Source organism: Drosophila melanogaster, chromosome 2R (assembly GCF_000001215.4).
Source record: "Drosophila melanogaster chromosome 2R".
Classification (NCBI taxonomy): Eukaryota; Metazoa; Arthropoda; class Insecta; order Diptera; family Drosophilidae; genus Drosophila; species Drosophila melanogaster.
In genome coordinates this window covers 16150037-16169543 of record NT_033778.4, presented here as the reverse complement: position 1 = coordinate 16169543, position 19507 = coordinate 16150037, and the positions used below count along the sequence as shown (strand labels likewise).

General features: G+C 41.4%; 2 protein-coding genes and 2 long non-coding RNA genes across 4 annotated transcripts, besides 1 other annotated feature; 2 read left to right on the top strand and 2 right to left on the bottom strand.

Annotated features, from left to right (window-relative positions):
• Window positions 1–24: 24 nt before the first annotated feature.
• lbk (lambik) lies at window positions 25–19421 on the bottom strand. The gene is made up of 9 exons (NM_137247.3): window positions 18479–19421; window positions 4431–5457; window positions 3860–3931; window positions 3586–3795; window positions 3386–3529; window positions 2498–3321; window positions 2079–2435; window positions 1735–2016; window positions 25–1671 (listed from the first exon to the last, which is right to left on the bottom strand). The coding sequence occupies exons 2-9, from the start codon at window positions 5315–5317 to the stop codon at window positions 689–691; spliced, it is 3759 nt and encodes a 1252-aa protein (NP_611091.2). The 5' UTR covers window positions 5318–5457; window positions 18479–19421; the 3' UTR covers window positions 25–688.
• CG10734 (uncharacterized protein) lies at window positions 10750–12277 on the top strand. The gene is made up of 2 exons (NM_137246.2): window positions 10750–10864; window positions 10944–12277. The coding sequence occupies exon 2, from the start codon at window positions 10981–10983 to the stop codon at window positions 12085–12087; it is 1107 nt and encodes a 368-aa protein (NP_611090.1). The 5' UTR covers window positions 10750–10864; window positions 10944–10980; the 3' UTR covers window positions 12088–12277.
• On the bottom strand, window positions 14993–15638 carry lncRNA:CR45994 (long non-coding RNA:CR45994). Its single transcript, NR_133125.1, has one exon. It is a non-coding gene; the product is annotated as a long non-coding RNA:CR45994 (long non-coding RNA).
• lncRNA:CR45993 (long non-coding RNA:CR45993) lies at window positions 15733–16281 on the top strand. The gene has a single exon (NR_133124.1). It is a non-coding gene; the product is annotated as a long non-coding RNA:CR45993 (long non-coding RNA).
• Window positions 16953–17309: a mobile genetic element.
• Window positions 19422–19507: the final 86 nt, after the last annotated feature.

The window sequence follows — 19507 nt, the reverse complement described above, 5'->3', positions numbered from 1 at the left end:
ATTGACTGAAAATTCCGATAAAGTATTGGAATAATGCATCATTTTATTAAATATTTTGACTTTGTTTCATTTTGTATTCTTTCAAATTTTTTTCAAGGCCAAACTTAAGGCAAACTCATTTCAAATTCAAACAGAAAATTAATCAAAGCAAAAGGTAACTGCAAAGTATTCTTCTAAGGTACACTCCCACTCATTTGGAGCTGTCATAGCCGATTTACTGGCAACCATTTGATAAACGAGTGTGTTTCCACGCACGAAACTGATATCGACTACAATTAAAGTCTAAGTGATATATATACAGTGGTGAATGTATTACGTCTAAAACTCGGGCAATCAAAATAATAAATAATATCACAAGCGAAAGAAAATTATAAATATACATATACGATAATTAAATATTATGCATTACAAGTTAATGATAATCGATTCTAACGATTAATTTCATAAATTACGAAGACACTGGTATGTTTCTCTAGCTGTCCTATTTCCATAGCAAAGGCATCAATAAGGCCGCCTGCTCTATGGTCGTGGCCAGTCCAAAAGTCTGGGCCACCATCTACGAATTATAATTACGAGTTAAACAGTCTTTGTGTTCGTTTTGGGGGCGGACTGCGGTTGGGGTTACGGTGCAGCCTCCAGTTTTTGGTATATGATCCTGATCATCCTGCTCATTTGGTTAAGCCACCGCTCAAATGTCCACTGTTGTGCACTGTTGGATGGAGCTGTAGTTGCTGCCGCTGGCACCAGCGCTGCATTTGCGGAGCAGCGCGTTGGGCACCATTTTGTTGACCCCACCAGCAACGCCAATCCCGCCACCGTCGTAGTTGTGATTGTTGTTCTGCAGAAAGAGATGCTGCTCGGGTTCAGCATAATTCACTTCGTATGTATGCTTTATGTATGGTGGCTCGTTTTCTTCATACACCTCCTCAACCTCCTCCTCCTCCTCGTCGTCGGTGTGATGCTTATGACTGGGCATGGCCACCTCAAAGTCATCCAGAGTGCGTTTCACAGCCGCATCCGAACCGGTGCCCGAGTCCTTGCTGGACAAATGATCCTGCTGGGCCTCCAAGTCCGTCTGGCGCAGATAGCTTAGGGTCAGTCCCTGCTCCAGGCAGCGCTGTTCGGAGGGGGGTGTTGACATCACGGTGAGACGTCTGTGGTTCGCCTCATCATAGCTACAGCCCAGATCCGCAAGGCTTCGCGGGCGTAACTGCGTTGAATGCCTTTCGGCAGCCAGGCTCATGCGTAGTTTCTTTTTCTGATAGCGCAGAGTGCACCAAATGATGCAGCAGTCGACCACAACACAGATGACGGTTACTGTGATTATGCCCACCAGCAAGACGACCCAGTTAAGGTTCTCCTTGACCACTACCAGCTCTGATTGCAGCGTAAACGTTCGCGAGTTGTCCGTTATCTCACAGCGAAAGTGTCCAGCATCGTTAGACTGAGCATTCAGGATCACGAGCAATTCCTTGTTATTGGAAAAATAGTAACGATCGCCGTCCGGAGCTGTTGGCGAGATGTGTATCGGTTTGTTCTCCTTAAACCACTCGCGGTGCGGATGTTCTAGCTCAAAATCAGCATTGGCCGTTTCGCTAAGACATTGCAACACACATGTACGGCCCACAACCACCTCCTGGTGCACCAAGGGAATGCTAGGCTGCGGTTTGTCTGTATTGAAAAGAAGAAACACATTAGTGAAGAAAGTAAAGTAAAAGGCTTAAAGGAACCTACCATTCACCACCAACGTTGCATTGACCTTAATCTCGCCCGCAGCACTTAACGCTGTGCACGTGTAAATACCAGAATCGCTAGGCTTAGCGTTGGTTATCAAAAATGCGTTCTCCTCGCGGATCACTTGCAGCCGACGCTCGGTTGCCGCTGGAAACTCACTACCGCCGAACTTTTGCAGCGCTATCTCAGGTGTGGGATCACCGCTGGCCGAGCAGACCAATCGAGCCATTTCGCCAGCGTCCAACGTTAGATTCGACGGCACTTGCAAAAAGGTGGGATGAACTGGGAATGTAAGGATAGTTATTAATATAAATCTAAATGACAAAGGCAATGTGTGTGCGTACTTCCTATAGATATCTTAAATTTCTGTGCATAGGTGGTTCCGAAGGCATTCGATACCACGCACTGATAGCGTCCAGCGCTTTCGTAGGTCACATTCGTGAGCCTCAGATAGCCATAGATGGAGGTCTGATTGGTGCTCAGATCATGACGGATCTGCGTTTCCGTGCTAGCACCGTCGTGCACAGCCGGTCGCTCCTGGACATGCTGATTGTCGTGGCGCCATTTGATCTTCAGCTCATCGGCGGCGGCCAGTGAGGCAGCTGTCGGTGAACTGGCAATGCATTCCAAAGTGATGTTAGCTGCATTCACGGCCAGCATGTCGTCCGGTTCTTGTTCCACTCGCGGTTTCGGGGAGTCCACTTGAGGAGATAAATAAGCGCGTTAGTAATCTAAACATTAAACATTATAATATCACACTTACCGCACACCAACTCCGAACTGCTCAGTGACTTTAGATGCCGATCTAGTAGATGCTCCGGATAGCCACACACCGCGTGCTCGGCCTGCTGGGGAAAACGATTCTTCAGCCACTGTTGGAACCAGACCAAATCGCAGTCGCAGATGAAGTTGAGCGATTTAAAAACCAATTTATTTAGGCGAAGCATGTGCTCAAAAGCGTTGACCTGAATGCTGGCCAGGGCATTGGAACCGAGATTGAGTATCTCCAGGTTGTTGAGACCACTCATCGCCTTAGTGCTGATCTGCTTTAGATTATTGCCATGCAAATCCAAGCGTCGCAATTTTCGTAGCCCTTTGAACGGAGCCGCCGCACTCTGATCCTCGATGATCCAGGACAAACGATTGCGACGCAGGTTCAACTCCTCAAGATTTTTCACACAATCAAAGGTGTTTTCCTGCAGATATTGCAATCGATTGTGGGCTAGGTTGAGCGTTTTCAGGCGATGTAGGCAGTCCAAATGCTGTGGCTTAAACTCGTTGATTGCATTGTTCGACAGATCCAGCACTTCCAGCGACTGAGTGAACTCCCATGTGTCAACCTCAATGCGTGAAATGGCATTAAACGACAGATTGAGGTGGCGCAATTTTGTCAGATTAAAGAGACCCTGGCGGGAAAGGGAACTGATCTGGTTCATGGCCAGATCAATGGTCTCGATTTTATGCATCACATAGAAGACGCCGTCCTGCAGCGCACGGATTTTATTGGACTTCAATTGAAGATTTTTCATCGACTCCAGGCCACGGAACGTGGACCAGTTTATCTCCAGTTGGTTAAAGTTGAGAGCTCTGTGGTAAAGTGAAATCAAAACATTGTAAAGGTTGTTCAAAATGCAGTATTTTAATAACTTACAGCTTCTTCAGTTGATTCAGATTTTTGAAAACCCTTATGGGCAGAGTGCTTAGGCGATTATTACTCAGCTCCAGATCTGTTAGGTTGTTTAGAGTCGCAAACGAGTGCTCATTCACATTGGTTATCTCGTTAAAACTGAGTATTCTGTGGGCAAAAGGATTAATATTTGCCTAAATCAAGGAACATTCAAGGTAACTCACAAGTGAACTAGGTTATTTGACTTCGGAAAAGAGTTAAGCTCGATGGTGTGCAGCTTATTCCTGGACAGATCCAACGTTCTCAGCAGTGGCAAAGCTGCCAGCGACTCGCTGGAGATGCTGGTTATATGGTTGTTAGCCAATACCAAGTGCTTCAGACCGCTGAGGCCAATGAATTTCGGGATTACCTCCAATAAATTTCGTTTTAATGAACTAAAAGCAAATGTAAAGTGTAATTAGTTTAAAGTATTCTCGGATAAACTCTCGATTGACTTACACTTTTGTCAAATTCAACAGATTACGTATCTCCAGAACGGTTGTATCGTTCAATTTGTTGTTAGCCAGATGCCTGCAAAAAAAAGATAAAAGTTAATTTACGCCATTTGTAAAATCCTTGGCTAGCCCAATGCAACTCAATTATGTCGCAATTATCGATGCAAAGCTACTGATAAAAACCGAACGACGTTTGCATAATTTTGCCATGCATTAAATTGATTAAAAGCGCAACGATAAAATCGCAACCCCCCCAAAAAAAAAAAAAAATAATGCTAAAATTGAGGCCAAATGTCGATGTAGAGGGTTGTGCCACTCTGTAATTTATATTCGCAGAGAATATCTGATGGGGGTGGCTCGCCATTTCATCCCCCAAGGAATTTATGGATTTAAATAATGTCGAATGTTTCAAACTCCACCAATATTCGCTATTCTTCTGAAGTTGGAAGTTTTTGAAGAAGAAAAACCACAATGACCTTAAGTTAATGTGAAGCTGATTAAATAGTTTTTCCAATCAAAATAAAAAAAAATGAAGATCTGCCTGAAATTTCCTCCTCTATTAACAATATACTTACAAAGTTTGCACGTAGCTGGGCAAGACGGGCACCCGTTCCAGATGCAGCTTATCGCAGTCGAAGAGGACATTGAGGCACTTGCAGTCCTTGGGGCAGTCGATGTTGTACTTATTACTGGCCTTGGCTGCCGCAGCAGCAGCTTCCAGTGCTTTCTGGGCATGCTCGTACTGTCCACCATCGTCGGCCACGAATCCATTTGTCTCCAGCGAGCCGGATTGTATGGAAATGCCGGAGGAGGAGGAGGATCCTTGAACGCCAGCCGGTGGATGTGAGGCAGACAGCGGATAGTGCAATGCAGCCATATCCTCCTCGTCCACATCCGCATCCGAGTAATCCTCGCTGAGTGCCATGAAGTGCTGCCTGGCGCTGGTGTAGCCTCTGTTGCCGCCACTCGATCGCGGTCCCGACGAGCCACCTCCATTCCTGGTCAGCATGGCGAAGAGCTGCTGTTGCGGCAACTGTTGATTGTAGGAGGCGCCACCGGATTTGAGTAGAGCACTCAGGGGGGATCCCCCAGTGGAACCGGATCCTCCAACTCCATTGCCATTCGATGATGACGGCGACTGGGCGGCGCTTTGACAAATTGTGGCCGCTGTTATCAGCAGCATGTACGTAATTAGCAGCAATTTATTGATTTTATTGAAATCATTGGTTGTAGAATAATTGCAATTATCATTACTGCGACTTTCAGATGCCGCATTGTTGTTGTTGCTGCTGCTGTTGTTGTTGTTATTGTTGTTGCGCCGCCGACGACGACTCCACGACATTAAATATTTGCCATTGCCACTCGTTTTGATGTCGCAGATTCGATAATTACTAATGACCATAGAGCTATCATCATTTGACTCCCTCGTCGGATGTCGGCCTTTTATGGCTGAAACGTGCATTTTGCGACTTTTGTTAAATTCGTTGAGTTTCAAGCGGCGGTAAGAAAGCGCCGTTATTTCCAGCGAACGTCACTCGCCCTCGGCCAGTGTTGGAAAGCTCCTTTCGCCAGCCAAGCATTCTGGTATTCCGTGCATAGTGCCTTTGAAATGAATGGAAAAGAAATAGAAAATCAGATTTGGAAAATACTCTACAAATATTTGAAAATGGAAATAATACGAAATCTAAATGCTTACGTGTAAAGAAAGAACGAAAATAAAAAAATACTTAAAAGAGAAACACTTAAAACATTTTATGCTTGCTGCTTTCATAACATAAATGTCTTTTAAATATATAAATAATAATTGTGCAGAAAGTGCCAGTGTCTCTGGCCGAGCAGAGAATTTATACTCATTAAATTAAAATACGACCGGATGTTTTGTGCGAAATGAAAAACAAAAAAAAAAAAAAACGCGCAGAGCCAACGATTTTATAATGAAAACAAAACAGCAACCGAGCACCGCGCACTGCCGTAGTTGCAAAAACAGCAAAACATATCATCTCATCATCATTTCTGTGGCGACGACCACGAGTACGAGTACGAAGTGTCTACTGCCAGACGGAGGCCCCCGGAGGCATTCGGAATGCAGAATTTAAAAAACTCAGACGTAATGTCTTCATCTTGCTCCAGAATTGTGCAGCGTGCGCTGGATTTATTTTGAATACATAAATGCGGAGGGCGTTGCGTTGGAATCAAAGCTCGCCAAATTCGTTGACAGTACGGCGGCGAGATAAAGTACGTTTGTATGCTGCGCAGTTTGTGGTCGCTGCTATCACCTTTTTGGTGGCCCCCGGATGCGAGCAGAAATGATGCTGGAGCACTTTCCCACCATATAGACACACACACACACCACCCACAGAAAAAGGACAGCTGGAAACGAATTAAAGAAAATAGTCGGCAATTACCGCAGTTGAGCATGGCATGGTATACAATGCCATACCATATAGTATGCTACATATATAGACAGGCTACTAAAAATGGTGTGGTACAAACACAGCTACAGCTACAGATACAGATACATTTAGACACTCGCGTAGAAATGCCCAGACAACCAAATTTAGTAACACACAAAAGCAAAAAAAAAAAAAAAATCAAACAAAACGAGCAGAAACAACCGCTTACTTTGGTCTCAAGATTTTCTTCAAAGACTTTTCTCCACATTTCTCACAGCTCCATGCCTATATATAGTTATATATATGTATGTACATATATATAGCTACATACTAGCTGGCCAGGGAAAACCTCAAGTGTCCGAAGTGAAGAGGCTTCGATTAGTAGTTCTGTTCTGTCGAAGACTTGGCCCCGATTCCGTGAAGGAGTTCCTCCTATCTTACTCTATCTGAATCTCCAAAGATTGTCGCACGTTTCACGCTCTACATTTCGTGTTGTTTTTTTTTTTAATTTCTATTTTTTAGAACCCTCTGCAATTATCTAATCAATAGGTTTGCACTGTCTTCGATCGCGGTATCTACAGAGGAAAATGTTTATATTTGTTGATATTTGTACAGATCGCTCGGGGCAAATAAACACTTCTTGGTGGGGCTGCAAGTGCTTGCTCGATTTTATTTGAGGTGGTAAAAACTGGAGCTAATCAAAGGGTTTACCTTGGGATTGAGGAAATTGGCCTTATTAACTATGTACATATTAGCTGGCATATGGGTTCCAAGGGTAAAAATGATTACACATGATTACAACTATGATTTTTAACTTCCCTCGAAGTGTTGCAATACTAAAAGATACATTTAGGTTCCAAAGATCATCATTTAGCAGTAACTCAGCTATTTTGTAATAAACTGTATCCAAAGTAAGCTGCCAAAATTGGCAGTTCAAGCGGGCTTATGGCTATCGATCATCATTCGAACAATACGTCCGTTTTCGCACCTATCGATCAGCAGCACTTTGATGATGTCCGAACCCGAACATCCTAAGCATGATGCGGGCCATTAAATCACTATCTTTTGGGGGCTATCTGACGATCTGGTGGATCAATTTTCACACACCAATCAGCAGAGAGCGCTAATTTCCACTGCCCACCGATTTGTGCCACCATTTTGAATCGATTTGCATGCATAATCATTGGCTAATTCGCATATTGATAAGCCGCAGAGTTCTGTTTACACCGAAAAAGGTTAAAGTCGGGGGATTTGAGGGAAAAACCCACACCATCTATCTGTTTTTTTGTATTTTTTTTTTTTTTTTTTTTTTTTGGAAGGGAAGTGGGCTTTCACTCTGAACTCATTTTCGGACAGCTTACAGACAACAACAATATTTACGACCAAATGCAGATTCCCTACACCGTTTCTTGTTTAATTTATCAGTCTTCAGTCGGTTTTATGTTTTCTGCTCTTTTTTTTTTGTCAATCGTCCGCTGTCAACTCCCTCACAATTTATTAGATAACGTTCGAATTCGGCCCCGGGTATTGTCTTCTTATAAAAACGACAAAATGTCCACGTTGTCGCCTGTCCGCTGGCGATGATGATATGATAATACACACCCATTGATATATGTACACAATGCTCACGGTTCGAACTGTGTGGATGGATCCATACACATATGTTTATGCTACACGCATGTGCCACACATATCCCATCATATATGTACATTCATGATCAACGTGTATATCTTGCGATGATCATTAGGAACGACATCGGCAATCAGTTTTCGTTGTTTATATAATTATCGTATCTGTGCAGCAGTCGGGTATAGCACATACACACAGTATCTACTTCTTTATTAGCATTTTACTTCACTAAATGTCTGGGCTGCATTTTTATTTGGCTTAGTTTTTAGTGGCTTTTCGCTCAGCCATCGTCGTCGATACGGATTTTAGCATTTAAATTGGTAATTTTATCTTAGCTTTTTTTCTTCACTCATGACTCGCGTTGTTGTCGCCCACAGCTTTTTGTCATGATTTGTTTTCGCTTTTCGATTTTCGGCTCTCTGCTTTTTATTTTTATTTTTTTATTTTTCTTTGCGAAAGCATTTTGGTTCGCCCAAATGATTTTGTCTGCCGTGTATTTTGTTTTTTCTATCTGATGTTTATTACTTTTGCCAAACGAATAAAAATATAGCATACACAATATCATTGTGAATAAGCTGACTGTTGCATTTGTACAAGTGTTTTTTTTTATCTTCTCGCTGTCGTTGTGTGTGTATAAAAAAGCGAGGCAAAAAAAAAAATGAAAAGAAAATAACAGAGTCAAAAAGCAAAAGGAGAATAAACCAAAACGCTGCCAGGGGGCGGTCGGAAAATTGAGGTGAAAAATGGTAGTGGGGGCGGAGGTGGCGGTGTGGCAAGCAGTGAGTGGGGTGGGGTGAGGTTGGGTCGCCGAGCAGCTGCAACTCAAGCGATGCGATGCTGCCAAAACCCACGGCACAGTGGAACAAGTACGTTAGTTATTGGGCACATATTGCAGATGGCCAGTATAAAATGATAACAAAAAAAGGCACTAGTACACACTAACACTGAATCTTTTACATAAATGCAAATAAACTAACGACAAAATAGTTGTATAATTTTTTGAAATTTTTATAAATTTAAAAAATAAATTTAAAATAAATAATTTCACATAAATTACCCCTACTGAAACGTTTTTAAGTTTAAAAGAAACTTGACTATTTTGCCCCACTGTGACCGTTAGCAAGACAAAGCCAAATGCAGAAGCAAGAGGAAGACAAAACGTTGAAGCTGCACTTTGTCGCGTGTTTATTTGCGGTCTTTGCCTTTGTATCTTTCTGCTAAGTTTTCTCTATCGTCGCTGCCGCTGCCTCAGCTAACAGCGCTGCTGCAGCGCTGCCTCCGCTGTGGTGATGTGTGTAATATGCATGTGCGTGGGCAGAGAACGGAAATCGAATGCAGTCGACGTCGACGTCGCTGCCCGTTTGTCGTAATGTGTTACGTCAAAGCGACCGCACACCATTATAAATACACATACGTAAACTGTAGATGTGTCTGTGTACGTGTAGCGCTAAAAGGTAAAAACGTCGCGCTGTCTGCGGCAACTAATTAGGTAACGTGCCAGCAGCCAACTAGAAACAAGAACAACAACAAAAACGACAATAACATCGGGCAGAACCCATGATAACAGTGGGCAGCGACGCAAATAGCAACATAAATTTCGCACACTTACGTTAACGCACACACACAGATACGCGCACACGCACACACATACACACTCACACGCTCGCAAGCGCGAATAAAAATCCAATAAGAAACAAAATTGCCAGGCTGTCTGGCAGCCCAGGTCCGTTGCTCTTGTTGTTGTTTTTGCCTCACTTCTGCCTTTTTCCCTCTTTTTTGTTGTTTTTGTTGTTCAAAAATAAATTTAATTTTGTTGCCATTAATTTTCCACTCTAGATACGAGAGACGTCGTTCGTACTATTTCAGCCTCTCCGCCTGGGTCCGCTAATTAAATAACTAAAAAAAAATAGAGTTTATAATTGCGCGCTTTGTTCATTTTACAGGCCAACTTTTCTGCTGTTAATCCGACCAAAATGAGCCGAGTTTCCGAGTTAATTCGACCGCAAATCGGTAGTCACTTGAACTTTCGTTCTGGCGGAAAATCACTTGAATTAAGTAATTAAAATAAAATGGAAACAAGCATTTGTTATGAGTGAGCAAATGAATATACACACATTCTATGTCGCGTTAGAACAAAATTTAATTTCGTAACATTTAAAATTTTAATACTACATTTAATAATTTTTAAAAAAATGTTAATCAATTTCTCCTATATTTCCTTAGATATCAACTATAATCTTTAAGTCCAATAGCATTTTACTGGGCAAACAGACAAAGAACTCACTCCATAAGTTTGTTGACTTGCGTATTCACACATTTCACATTTTCAAGTTCAATTTTGCGCAATTAGTAAACATTTATTGTTATTATTATTATTTTCTTCGGCTTCGAATCGTTTCTTCATATATTTGTATATACACATGTCAGTGCTTTCCGTGGTGTGTGTGCATAATAAATTAACGTATTTTTTATCGCTTCAATGATAAACCGTTTTGCTTGATTGGTCTAAGGCGCATAAATAAAGAATAAATAAAGCGCAACAACTGCTTTCTGTGTTATTGTTGCTCCTTTTGTTGTTCGCGTTCTTTGATAAGCGCTAGGCGTGTGATATCAGTGATATCATATGCCAAATATCGTATCCTAGCACTATCTACCTGATTTTGGTTGTGCTGGCTGCCAGCAGTCAGGTGAATTTGAGTTTTAAGCTCAGCTGATCATGAAAATAAACTTAAGTGTTTACTCCTTGGAAATAGTTTGTATCTTCATCCAACATAAAAAAGCAAATATAGTATTAAGGATACATCTCAGTAGCTTTTTAAATCAGTTTCACAACCACAAACAGACATATCAAAACAGTTCATATCCAAATATACTTCAGTCAGTTTGATACACAAATCACACAACAAAGTACAAAACCATTAATTTTTACCAAAAACTTTGTAAACAAATGTGTAAACAGCAGAATTGTCTTCATCAGAAGAGCTGAGGTAAGCCGACAGTAGAATTGCTCGTTTAGTGCATTTCGATTATTAATGAAGATTGCTTCAACAACCCAATTCTTCTCAGAAGTCAAAGCCATACAAAGAATCAACAAGAAATACAAATGAATCTAACGAAGTATAACTATCGAAAGTCTAAATATAATAAGTCTCGCATTTTGAATTGCGATAAATTGAGACCAGAAAATCTGTACATGAATTGCGTCGATGTTAAAGGCAAACTTTATAGCCTATCGCTAAAAAAACATCATTCCAAACGAAATAAACGTCTTAAAATCAGATCTCTTCGATCCGAAAAGTATAAATTTTCGAATATATTTAAACGCAAATCGCGAAGGCAAACAGCTAAGAATACTACTGATAAGGGGCTAATGGATTGTGACGTAAATATGGAACCTTCACGATATGTGCCGCCCATTACAAATCCAATGGAAAGGATCAGCGAAGCCGGGACTAAAAATCAACCGCATAAGTTGGAAACTGAGAAACCACGACGACTGCGCGGAAGGCCGAAAAATATTGTGAAATCCTCTAGTCTTATTGCTTCAGACCATCGCAAGGAAAATCCTATGGAAATAAACGATGAACAGAAGACTTTCACAAAGATATTAAAGAAAGTAAAGCTCAAGGTCGACGATTATTTGAAGGACATGAAGCTGGCTGCTGCTTTTCGCAAGCAACAGAAAAAGTCGCAGCTACAAGTTAGTCGCCGAAAATTAGGATTAGCTAAGCAGCGTCAACTAGGACGATCCAAAAAGGATTCATCAAAAGTGAAGGAGAGACAAATGGATGAGCAATCAGTGGTTATACAACAAGGTGCGGGGATTCGAGCTGCAAAACTTAAAAAGGACCAGCAGCTATTGGAAAGAAACGTGCAGGAGGATAAAAAGAAACTGAATTCCAGAATTTCAATGGATTGGGAAAAATTAGATAGTCCAGAAAAGGTTAAAGAACCACCCATTGTATTACGACGCAGTGCCCGGATTCAAGCGGCAAAACTCAAGAAGGAGACATTGGAAGCCAATATGAGAAAGAGCAAACAGGAGAAAGTCAGTACTACTACTAAAACGGTATCGAAACCTAGAATCACTCAACTAGCAGTGTGTCGTTTATGTCCTAATTGCAATTCTATTAACTATCTTAGTCCGCCGTATTCGAATACATACTTTGAATGCGCCGATATAAACGGAAGGCTCTATAAACTAAATTAAATTTATTGATGATATGTAAATGGGCACTGATATTCGAACGAAACATAAGAAAGTAGAAGCAACAACATATAATATAATACATATATATTATATTATACAAAATTTTCGTGAGCATGCAAATGCATCTTTAAGATTTTTATATGTGTCCATATATTGGTTATTTATAATATAAATTCATAAGTAAAACAATAAATCGAGTTTTTGTATGTTTTTTTCCGGTATTTTGCCCGTTTTGTGTGGCGCTAATCTTATCCTGCACCAGCCAATTTCCCAGAATAGCCATTGCGAAGTGTTTGTTGGTGATATCATGCCTGAGTACGAGTGACAGACTTGCACCGTTTTTTTCAGGCCTTCCGAAATGCGCGCGGTTATCAGGCAGATGATAAACAAATCGCCCCCTGATATCGCGCTTTTTTACGCTTTATGGTGTTTGTCAAACTGGGAAGGCCTCATCGCACTAGCGGAATATGGTATCGCCAGTTAGTGTAAAAGACGTTGGAAGACTGACGTCCAAAGCTGGATCTCTCACCTTGAACCAAAACGACGACTTGTAATCCCCGCGACTTAAGCTGCTCGTATATTCGAGTATCTGTATCTGTATCTGTATCTGTGCATCAGATAAAAGCAAAAAAGCCGCAGGAGGAGAGCTCAAGCAGCGCGTTCAAAATTAATCTGCGGCGGCAATAATTTCTGATTTTTTGTGCTCTCATGAAAATCCCAAGCATGTCAAATTGTATTCCCATTCAAGATGCAAAATAAAGAAAAGGAATAAAAAAAAAACTAAAGCTGGCGGGAAAGAAAGAAAAATGCTCACACTGAGCCGACTGTCAAGGGATCTTAAACGCAGCGAAGGAAAAAGTTAAGAACCGATCCTGCTTAAGCAGTCTTACACATAACGAATGTTGATATGAAACATGACATCGACTATCTGATGACCTGTACAGAACATACTTACAGATACATTTAAGGATTGTATACTAAACTGAATGTCGCTTTTAGTTTATGTGCTCAGCAGCTCATACTCTTACTTTTATATAAATAATACTTAGATGAAGCTATCGCATACCCTCGTTTTGTTCAAGTACCTGGTATGAAGTTTAAAAAACAAAATAATAAAATACCCAAAGCTTTGGAGCTGTCAGTCGCTGTGGTCCCAGAATCGCGGCCCACGAAATACAAAAGGCCAGCAGCTTCGGATCGGGCCAAGTGAGAAAACCAAGCGCGACACCAACACCAAAAACCGGCTGTGGGAAGAATATCCACACACACCCCTCCCCCCCACACCATTCCCATTCTCCACCATCTCATATCGCGCTCTCGCTCTGCCGCCTTCGCCCATCTCGCTCGCACACTCTCCAGTGCATTGGAGGCCGCCATTGGGAATTGAATTGGATTTGCAGTCAACGTTGAAATTTCAGTTTGGCTGCCTGCCCCTTGCCTTCTTCTCGAAGGTGTGAAGAAAAAATAAAAACACAAAAGGCAAAATAACAACAGCAACAACAACAAAAAAGCGGCCCAGGCGCAGCACGAAATTCTGAAAAACTCCAGGAACCAAAAGCCAAAACGAAATCAACTCAAGATCTGCAGGCAGCTATGGAGCAGAAAAACAGAGAACAGAAAACTGGATTGGGCCTCGTTTTCCAAAGACGGAGCAACAACAACAGCAACAACAACAACTGCACAACTGGGCTGAAAGAGGAAGGGATTCTGGGATTTCACTTGCATTGTTACTGGATATGATCGGTCAAATATACGTATATATATATATACATATATTTATACATGTGTAGGGACTCTATTCCAATGTGTGCGTGTTAGAAGGGAGCATCTGTTTCTCGCAAAGAAGGCTCTTTTGATTGGGATTCGCTTCGGGTTTTTCCTCTCAATTCTTTCGAGCGGATTGTGTTGCCCTCTTTTTTTTTTTGGATTTTCTGCCACTTTGGAAATTCAGAATTCAGTGTTAGGAGTTACAAAGGGTGTGTGTGTGTGGGAAAGGTGAAAAGTACTTGGGATACATAATAATAATAGGATAATAGACCATGAGCTTGACTCTTTGGGAATGTCCCTTAATCCCTGCCATTGTGCATTCATAAAATCTGAATGCATTGTAGAATAATAAACTATTCATCTCTGCAGTAATTGTCTTCAATGAATGCGAGTTAGTGAATAAGCGTGACACAAAGGATAAGATTTTCATGAAATAAGTAAATAAATTAGAGAATATAACATTCTTTCAATGTTATAGATAGAGTGAACTTGTTTAAATGGATATTTCCTCTACCGATCTTATCTTTGGGATCTCTTCAATGGCATCCCTTTCAAACAAAACTACGTCCCATTTGCATATAGCCGAAAAACCCTTAACCCAAAATTGACTTTGACATGTTTGGTACATGGTTCCAATGCTTTTCTTCTCTGGAAAGTGATCCAAGTCGTTTCGAAAACCGAAAACACATATCCCTAATTCAAGTTACAGCTGTGTAGGTTGCACACTCAACCGCACATACATACATTTAGATAGTGCCAGCATAGATCGGTGCAGTGACAAAGATACGCCGCACGTAGCTACAAGATATACATACATACATATGTATGTTAGTACGTACGTACACATAATTCCGAGCAGCAGAGAACTATTCAACTTCGAACCGAATCTGATTTCTGAAACTGATTGTGTGTATGCGTTGCCTTTGTTGTTGTTGTTGTGGCCCTTTCTGTGGTGTTCGGGACGTCAGTTAAACGAAAGCCGACAAGAAGGTAGACCCACGAGGAATCCTCCGCACGCCACACCATATGTACACTGGGGAAAAATCCCCACGTAGTATGCTGATCATTTTTAGTAGAGATAATAATATAAAAATAATTTCTTGTTTCAATTGCTCTTTGCATACCAAATATCATAACTATTAGACTAATTTAATTCTTTATAATGCAAATGAAAGTTATTCTTCCTCTTCCGATAATTAAAGCTATAAGAAAGTTGAATTTCCTCTTTTCATACCAAATTTCATATCTATCAAATCAGTCACTAAGTGCATACGATGGCAAGAAGATGGGTCTCATGTCGCGATCAGTATGTTTTTCTCTCTGTACGCCATGGTGCATGCCCCACACTCCTGCCACACACTTTAAGCCGCCTGCTTGAACGTCGGCTTAAATTGGTTTTTATTGTTGTTGCACATGATGTCCATTGTTGGTGGTGTTGGCCCTCGTAGCTTCGTTTTGACCATATTTCTTGTCCGTGCTCCGCTTGCCGTTTTACCTTTCTTTGAAGTCGCATTTAATTCTTTGAGTTTCTTATTCTGTTTAGTTTTTTTTTCTGTTTTTTGTTTCGTTTATTACTTTTTTTTTCATGCCAGACCTTTGAGGATTGAAGACGACGACGACGACGACGACGTTGGGTTGTCTGGTCGAGGTGTGAAGAAAAGAATTTTTCTGCGCAATAATCTTGATGCCTTTTTAAGATTTGTTGCTGCCGTGGAGCTGTGCTCCTCTCCTTTTCGGAGAGGAGACTTGTGGCATCCGAGGGGGTGAACTGCATACGTTATTCTGCTTGGGTTTCTTTTTTGGTGTGCCCCGGCCGCGATTCGTTTCAGTTGAATAATGGTTTGGGTTTAAGGAAATTTACGCCATAAAATGCTGAAATAATTGGATACACTCGCACAGCCCCGGCACATCTCCGATCTCGCACCACACTTCCAAGTGCATTTCAAATTGCTAATGATGAGGAGCCGGTCGGTGTACGGAGCTGCTGCAATGGCCATAGCTGGCTCCATCATTGCGAGATGCTTTCGTGAGACAAGCGACATGCCATGGTCAAGTCTTTGGCCAGTTCCCCAGGGCCAGCCCACCGCCATCAGCCCATCATCCAGAACATCCAACCCAAGCAGATCCAGAGCCAACCCAGGAAAATCCATTCACTCCATGCGACCCAGCGGAGCATTAAATGCATTTATTTATGAGACCACCTGATGCAATCTACGACTGAAATTGCATAGCTCATATGCATATGATGCGAAGGTGATACTGAATTTAGCTAGAATTCACACCTCGCTTTAACCAGGCGGTTGCATAATAATATATTATGCTCAGGTACTGAATCTAAGCTCCTGTATCCACTTTGCCTTCTGCTACTTGCAACTTGTGGGCTTCAAATCAGACCTACAATGCAATAAATTATCAAAAGGAGTTTTGAAAAAGCTAACAGATTCTTAGAAAATCTAAACAATTGGTTTGCATTTTAAAGGATATTTCTTGCTTAATCTAATGTTTAAACTTTTTCCAACTAAAAACTGTACGCTTAGCATGCCTCATTCTCTATTAAATACATTATGCAAAGTAAAATAGAACTATCTGAACAACCATTAGTGCAAAAATGATGGGGAGAACCGCCTTATGACCAAATAATCTCGATATTTCCCTTTTCCAGGGGCCATGGAACCCAAAAAAAAAACAGAGTTGGGGAAATTCCTGCTGCTTGGACTTGCTTATCGGGCCAAGTAAAATCTTACAAATACAAATTGCATCGACGCCTGCTGTCCGATGGGGCTTTTGTGTACCTAATCGCTTTGCCCGCTCCGCCTCCTTCTCCTCCTCCTCCTCCCCACTCCCTTCTCCATCAGATTTTAGACGGCCCTTGTAACAGAAAGAGCAGTCAGATGCAACAACACGAACTAGTTGCACTAATCATAAAATCCCCCATCAATGTTAAAATGTATAAATGCAAAAATGGAAACGGCACGAACAGCCATCTGAGGAGCTCACGAATGTGGGCACAGAAACAGAACCTCATAACTAAATTGCATTAAGTGTAATTATAACTAATTAGAAAACGGCAGAAAGCGGAATCTATATAAAAAAAAAACAAGAGAGAATGCTATAGTCGAGTTCCCCGACTATCAAATACCCGTTACTCAAAATCGATAGATTACAAAACTACTTAAAATGTGAAAAATATCAACACATTTTTTAAAAGTGGCAGTTTTGTGCTGTTTGTGGGCATTAGAGTGGGCGTGGCAACATAGGTCAACAATCTTGTCTATGTCTCTAGAATTTGTATACTGAATCTCAACCTTCTAGCTTTTATAGTTCCTGAGATCTCGACTCGGCTATTGATCCTGATCAATAGTGTATATACTTTATATAGTCGAAAAAGCCTCCTTCTGCCTGTTACATACTTTCCATCGAATCTAGTATACCCTTTTACTCTTCGAGTAACGGGTATAGGGTATAATAACTCAATAGCCAACCAACTGGGCGTAGAATAACTGGCACATCGCTAAAACAATAAAGTAGAATGTGGAAAAAACATTTATTTTTTTGTTTTTAAAAATTGCCACTGGAAAGTTATTAGAAGCAGGGGAAATGATTATTCCACGATTAGTTCCAGCGAAAAACAAACGTACACGAATGCGAAATGCCATTAAAATCAATCTCCGAACTGTTTGTGTTATTGAGGAAATGTCAGTTGACTCAGCATGTGAATCGCTTGTGGATAATAATGCAATAAAAAACATTGGGCATATCCGCTAGATACTAATTATATTATATATTCGCAGAATTGTAGAAATGTATAGAAACAGAGCACAAGTATATAATATAGAACGAACAACAAGCTTAGGTAACTTTAATTGAACCTTTTCGGACTGGAAGTAGACAAAGATCAACATCACATCGTTTCCTCAGCGTATTCTTGATCAATTTCACAGTGTTCTTTTCTCATATTTTCAAATTGATTGATGGAATTTAGTTGCCCGTTTCCAGTCTTAAATTGTCCGGGCTCTTTCATTGCGATCTCTGTGGCTTTTTAGGCGCGTGTTGTGGCCTGCCAGCCATTTACTTTATTCAAAATATTCAACATTTACCTCCGACTCCAATCTGCGCCACAAATCTGAATGTGAGATACCGCAGATTAGCTATTGAGGGGGCGAACTGGGGGGGAGGTGTGTGGGCACAATGAACTCGGGGGATCCAGCGAAATAAATCATTTAATATAGCGCGCCATTTATCATCTAACATGGCCATACCCGGTATATCATTCATCTTTTGCTGAGACCCCGCTGGTTGCCTCGGGAGTTCAGAATGGAACTACGTATATACATAGAGTCCAAACGGTGTGACTCCAAAGTTTTCTGGAGCCTATTTCTGGATACTTGAAGCATTGGACTGGACTCTGCCTGAGTTCTTTTAATGGCTTGTAAATTAGTTAAGATGAAAATTGTGTAGAGCACTTAGTTGTATGCTGTCTCTGTTTAACTTAAATAATAATATATGATAATAATAATACCCATTATAACTATATAACTATAACAGGAATCAACAAAGTGAACTTAGTATTCGGCAAAACTCAATTGGTAACTTAATTAGTCGGCGGAATGCGGCATTTACTTACCTATTCAAAATGACGGTGAACGGTGGGCGTTGGGCGGGGGGTGTGGGCGTTTGTGTAAACAAGCGGACGCGAGCGAAAGAGAGGGAAAGCAAGCGAGAGAGACAGAACAGAGCCCTAATGTCTGCGGCGGCAAACTATTACGTACGTCGCATATACACACATATGCGGCGATGTGCGAAGGAAATGTACAAATGTTTAGCTGTCTGTTTTGTTTGTCTATCTCTTGCTTTGATGATGTTGATGATGATTCCCGATTCAGATTCCTATTGCTATTGCGAGAGTCCAAATCCAAATCCGAATCCCGCTTGTTGTTTATTCGTCACTTTAACACGTTCGATTCTAAACGGCGACGTCACTGCACGCACGCACACATGCACAGCTTATATTTATATGCCGCCCATGTATTGGTGTATTTTTCCTCAATTGCGGTGGCGGCAAGCTTACACACACACACACACGCATACACGTGCACGCACACCCGCGCACTCATTGACGAGAACAACAACAGTGGACGTAATGCGTGATTTTCGTTGGAGTAGAGAGATGGTGGTGGGGGGCCTATTTGTTGCTACTTTGTTTGCTGCCTCTCTCAGTTTTGTTCTAAAACCGCGATTTGTTCACTTATCAGGCGCATTAAACAAAGGCTCGTTGGCGTTTTAATCGTTGCCACAAGCATATGTATGTTGTTTTCTTTTTATTTTCGTTTTTTGTTATTGCCGTGATTTTATGTTCACACACGCTATCTCCGTCGCTCGCACGCAAGAACTTTTGTGAATTTAGAGCACTTGCAATTGGCACACAGAAACCGATTCGTATTGGCTGTGTGGCGGCGTACGCTTTGATCATTTACCAAAGTTATTTACCCCGATCTTGTTTTCAATTAATTGATTGCAGCAGCGACGCGCACGAACGAACCGCTTGCCGTGAAAATTGAACGCAGAGTGACCGTGATTGGAGAGTCGAGATATACGTAGGTGCGGTAGAAACGTGCTAAAAATAACCACACAAAACACACTAAATAATCACTAC

Bases quoted from the DNA above. Each gene is read 5' to 3' on its own strand.
- lbk (NM_137247.3), bottom strand. From the start codon at position 5,317: ATGCACGTTTCAGCCATAAAAGGCCGACATCCGACGAGGGAGTCAAAT. The intron at 3,796-3,859 runs GTAAGTCAATCG...ATTTGCTTTTAG, and splicing joins CTGTTGAATTTGACAAAAGT to TTCATTAAAACGAAATTTAT. The intron at 3,530-3,585 runs GTGAGTTACCTT...TTTTGCCCACAG, and splicing joins TCAAATAACCTAGTTCACTT to AATACTCAGTTTTAACGAGA.
- CG10734 (NM_137246.2), top strand. From the start codon at position 10,981: ATGAATCTAACGAAGTATAACTATCGAAAGTCTAAATATAATAAGTCT.